Raw genomic sequence first — 3,810 nt, forward strand, 5'->3', positions numbered from 1 at the left:
TTTTTATTATTATCTTTATTATTATTATTATTATTATTATTATTATTATTATTATTATTATTATTATTATCTTTATTATTATTATTATTATTATTATTATAATTATTATTATTATATTTATTATTATCTTTATTATTATTATTATTATTATTATTATTATTATTATTATTATTATTATTTTTTTTTTTTATCTCTGGACACTGGGATGGACATATGCAAATCAGTTTTAGCCCTCCATCTGCACAGATAATAATTGTAAATAACACACATGATAATCATCTCCGAACTCTTACACATAATCTAACTAGTTATATAAACAAAATTTATAACAGGTGTGAAAAATATAAAAGTTTTGTGAAAGTCATGAAGGGTCTCGTATTGATCAAATGTACACGGAACACTTCTAGATGAAACCGATTTCTGCATCCTCCGCGAAACGCCTTATTCGTCCTCAACAATAATTTCTCATTCATTAATCGTCAGAAGCTACTGCTGTTATGTTCCCAACTCCCCTAAATGATCCTATTAGTTTCCTTAGGTGGGTAGCGTCACGTTACAGGCCAAATGGGTCCCAATTTTAATAGACCGTAAAGTAACAAAACCTTACGATTAGTGTAATGGACCAACCTTAATCAACAGCAGTCCTAAATGGACTCATTTGTATTGGTTAGGTTAAGCTGGTTTGTGGCCTATGAGAACTGGGGGCCCCAATCACCTACAGCCACCTCTCTATGCCCGTCGTTTGTCAACAGTTCACCATCAATCAACACCCGTCATAAAAGTGTGTTGTAACTCCTTCAGATGATCTCATTTGATGTTTCCCTAATAAGACTATCACACGCATCCAATTAATTACGCCTAAACAAGCGCACCACATCCAGCCCTCCACCCCTCCCCTACACCATCAAGGGTATCGCCATCACCATCGACAAACATCCCTCACTCACCCTACTCTTTAAACCAACATTTAAGACCCATGAACCAAGCCAAGAGTTCCCCCCCCCCTCCCCCCACACACACAGGCGAGAGGGGATGTGTGAGAAGTACTGGGAGATATTTTAAGACAAGCGACTGACTAAACTTAGGCTCTAGACACAGGTGGTGGGACGCCTGGCAGAAGAAGGTTGGACCAGAGGCTGAAAGTGGAGGAAAATACAGTCAACAGAATTAACACAAAATAGAGACAGGAAAAAATGGAAAGAGGATGAAAACACCAAGAAGTATCGTTTGGGTGTTTATAGAAGCATCGGTACAGGAAATGGAAGGGTTGTGGATGATTGCAGTGGGCAGCTGAAAGATGAGTGGAGGCAGGCGGGGAGTGAGAGGAATGAGAATGAGGGGAGGGGGGAAGGGGAGAGAGGTCGTGTGTAAATTTGCATGTAAGGTGGCTTTGGGCGGTGCGGGTCAAGAATTTTGTTAGCGAATAGTGTTGGGGGAGTTGTCGGGTTAGGGGAGGGGGGGGGGGAAGGGCATTCGCTTGTGGTGTCAATATTTTGTGAAGTTTTATACAAGGATATGTACATCTGGGGTTAGAATGTTTATGTGATGTATTGATAAATTGAGGTGTTAAGTATGTGCTCCTATAATCAAACAGAGTCAGGTTGGGTAAAAACTTATCATTAATCAATTAGAAAAAAAATCAATAAATAGATTGTATCATAATTGAATGAAAACAAGAGGACACAGGAGAAATAAGAAATAAAAAACCTCAAGATAGCTTAGTTCCCCAGCGAGTAGTTTTCTTTATAACATTTTCCTGGTGTTTAATCCCCTCTCTCACACATCTTAACAATGAAGTAATTAACTTAGGATCCGATAAAAACATGAGTCAAGAGGTAAGACGGTGGTATTGGGTAAGACTGTACCTCTTACTTTCAGTGACACAGTAACTCGATACGTCATTGCAAAATCATTATTGAGTTGGTGTCATTCTCCCCTTTACTTTGTCATCTCGGAACTTCATAATCCCCTTCAGGATGTGAACCCCTTCCCCAGGACTCCACAACCACACCCAGGACTTCACAGCCTCCACAGGACTTCACAGCCTCCCCAGGACTTCACAACCTCACCCAGGACTTCACAGCCTCCAAAGGACTCCACAACCACACCCAGGACTTCACAGCCTCCACAGGACTCCACAACCACACCCAGGACTTCACAGCCTCCACAGGACTTCACAGCCTCCCCAGGACTTCACAACCTCACCCAGGACTTCACAACCTCCCCAGGACTTCACAACCACACCCAGGACTTCACAGCCTCCACAGGACTTCACAGCCTCCCCAGGACTTCACAACCTCATCCAGGACTTCACAGCCTCCACAGGACTTCACAGCCTCCACAGGACTTCACAGCCTCCCCAGGACTTCTAGCCTCACCCAGGACTTCACAGCCTCCCCAGGACTTCCTGGCCTCCACGGGACTTCACCAGCCTCCCAGGGATTTCACAACCTGCCGGGACTTCACAGCCTCCACAGGGACTTGCAGCCTCCACCCCAGGACTTGCAGCTCCCCAGGGACTTTGGCCTCCCAGCACTTCTGCAACCCCTCACCCAGGGACCACTGGCCTCACGGGACTTCACAACCTCCCCAGGACTTCTACAGCCTCACCCAGGACTTCCACAGCCTCCTGGGGACTTCCACAACTCATGGGACATCTGGCCTCCTGGGGGACTTCACGACCTCACCCCAGGACTTCACAGCCTCTGGGGACTTCTGGCCTCACCCAGGACTTCACAGCCTCTGGGACTTCACACCCCTCACCCGGGACTTCTGGCTACCCAGGACTTCCCACCCAGCCTCCATGAGTTCCCACAGCCTCCCCGGGACCCCCACAGCCTCACCCAGGACTTCACAGCCTCCCCGGGACTTCACAACCTCACCCAGGACTTCTGGCCTCCCCGGGACTTCACAGCCTCCCCAGGACTTCCACAACCTCCCCGGGACTTCACAACCTCCCCGGGGACACAGCCTCCCCGGGACTTCACAACCTCCCGGGACTTCCTGGCCTCCACCCTGGGACTTCACAGCCTCCCTGGACTTCACAGCCTCCTGGACTACAGCAGCCTCCCCTGGACTTTACAGCCTCCCCAGGACTTCACAGCCTCCCAGGTTTCACAGCCTCCCCCAGGACACAGCCTTCTCCAGGGTCTGGCCTCCACAGGACTGCGGCCTCCCCAGGACTTCACAGCCTCCCCCAGGACTTCACAGCCTCCCCCAGGATTTCAAAGCCTCCCCCAGGATTTCACAGCCTCCCCCAGGACTTCACAGCCTCCCCCAGGACTTCACAGCTTCCCCCAGGACTTCACCCATTCCTCATGTGATTTTTATTTTCCTGCATGACATCAATTTGTATCATATAAACTAAAAAGACATCAACACTGACCAACACCCAAACGAAGGTGGTGGTGGTGGTTGTAGTTGTATTGATGGTGGTGGAGGTGACGGTGGTTGTGATGGTGGTAGTGGTGGTGGTTGTAATGAGATGGTCTTGGTTGTAGTGTGATGGTGGTGGTTGTAGTGTTATGGTGGTGGTAGTGTGATGGTGGAGGTAGTGTGGTAGAGGTAACGTGGTGACGGTAGTGTGGTAGTGGTAGCAGTGGGGTGACGGTAGTGTGGTAGAGGTGACGTGGTAATGGTAGTGTGGTAGTGGTAGCAGTGGGGTGATGGTAGTGTGGTGGTGGTGGTGGTGTGGTAACAGTGGAGGTGTGAAAGTGTGGTGGTAGTAATAGCCTCAAATCTCTTTCACTTTACGTAGGCGAGCGAAAAACAAATACTGTAGTAGCTATGGGGAGGGAGGGAGGGGGGAGG

At 47.8% G+C, this 3,810-nt stretch overlaps 1 protein-coding gene across 1 annotated transcript; it reads left to right on the top strand.

The window, feature by feature from the left end:
* Positions 1-2,392: 2,392 nt before the first annotated feature.
* On the top strand, positions 2,393-3,319 carry LOC121866720 (extensin-like; the record flags this gene model as incomplete). Its single annotated transcript, XM_042366422.1, has 1 exon — positions 2,393-3,319. A coding segment is annotated over one exon (927 nt), but the record flags the coding sequence as incomplete, so codon positions are not given.
* Positions 3,320-3,810: the final 491 nt, after the last annotated feature.

Source organism: Homarus americanus, unplaced genomic scaffold (assembly GCF_018991925.1).
Source record: "Homarus americanus isolate GMGI-L3 unplaced genomic scaffold, GMGI_Hamer_2.0 scaffold11474, whole genome shotgun sequence".
NCBI lineage: Eukaryota > Metazoa > Arthropoda > Malacostraca > Decapoda > Nephropidae > Homarus > Homarus americanus.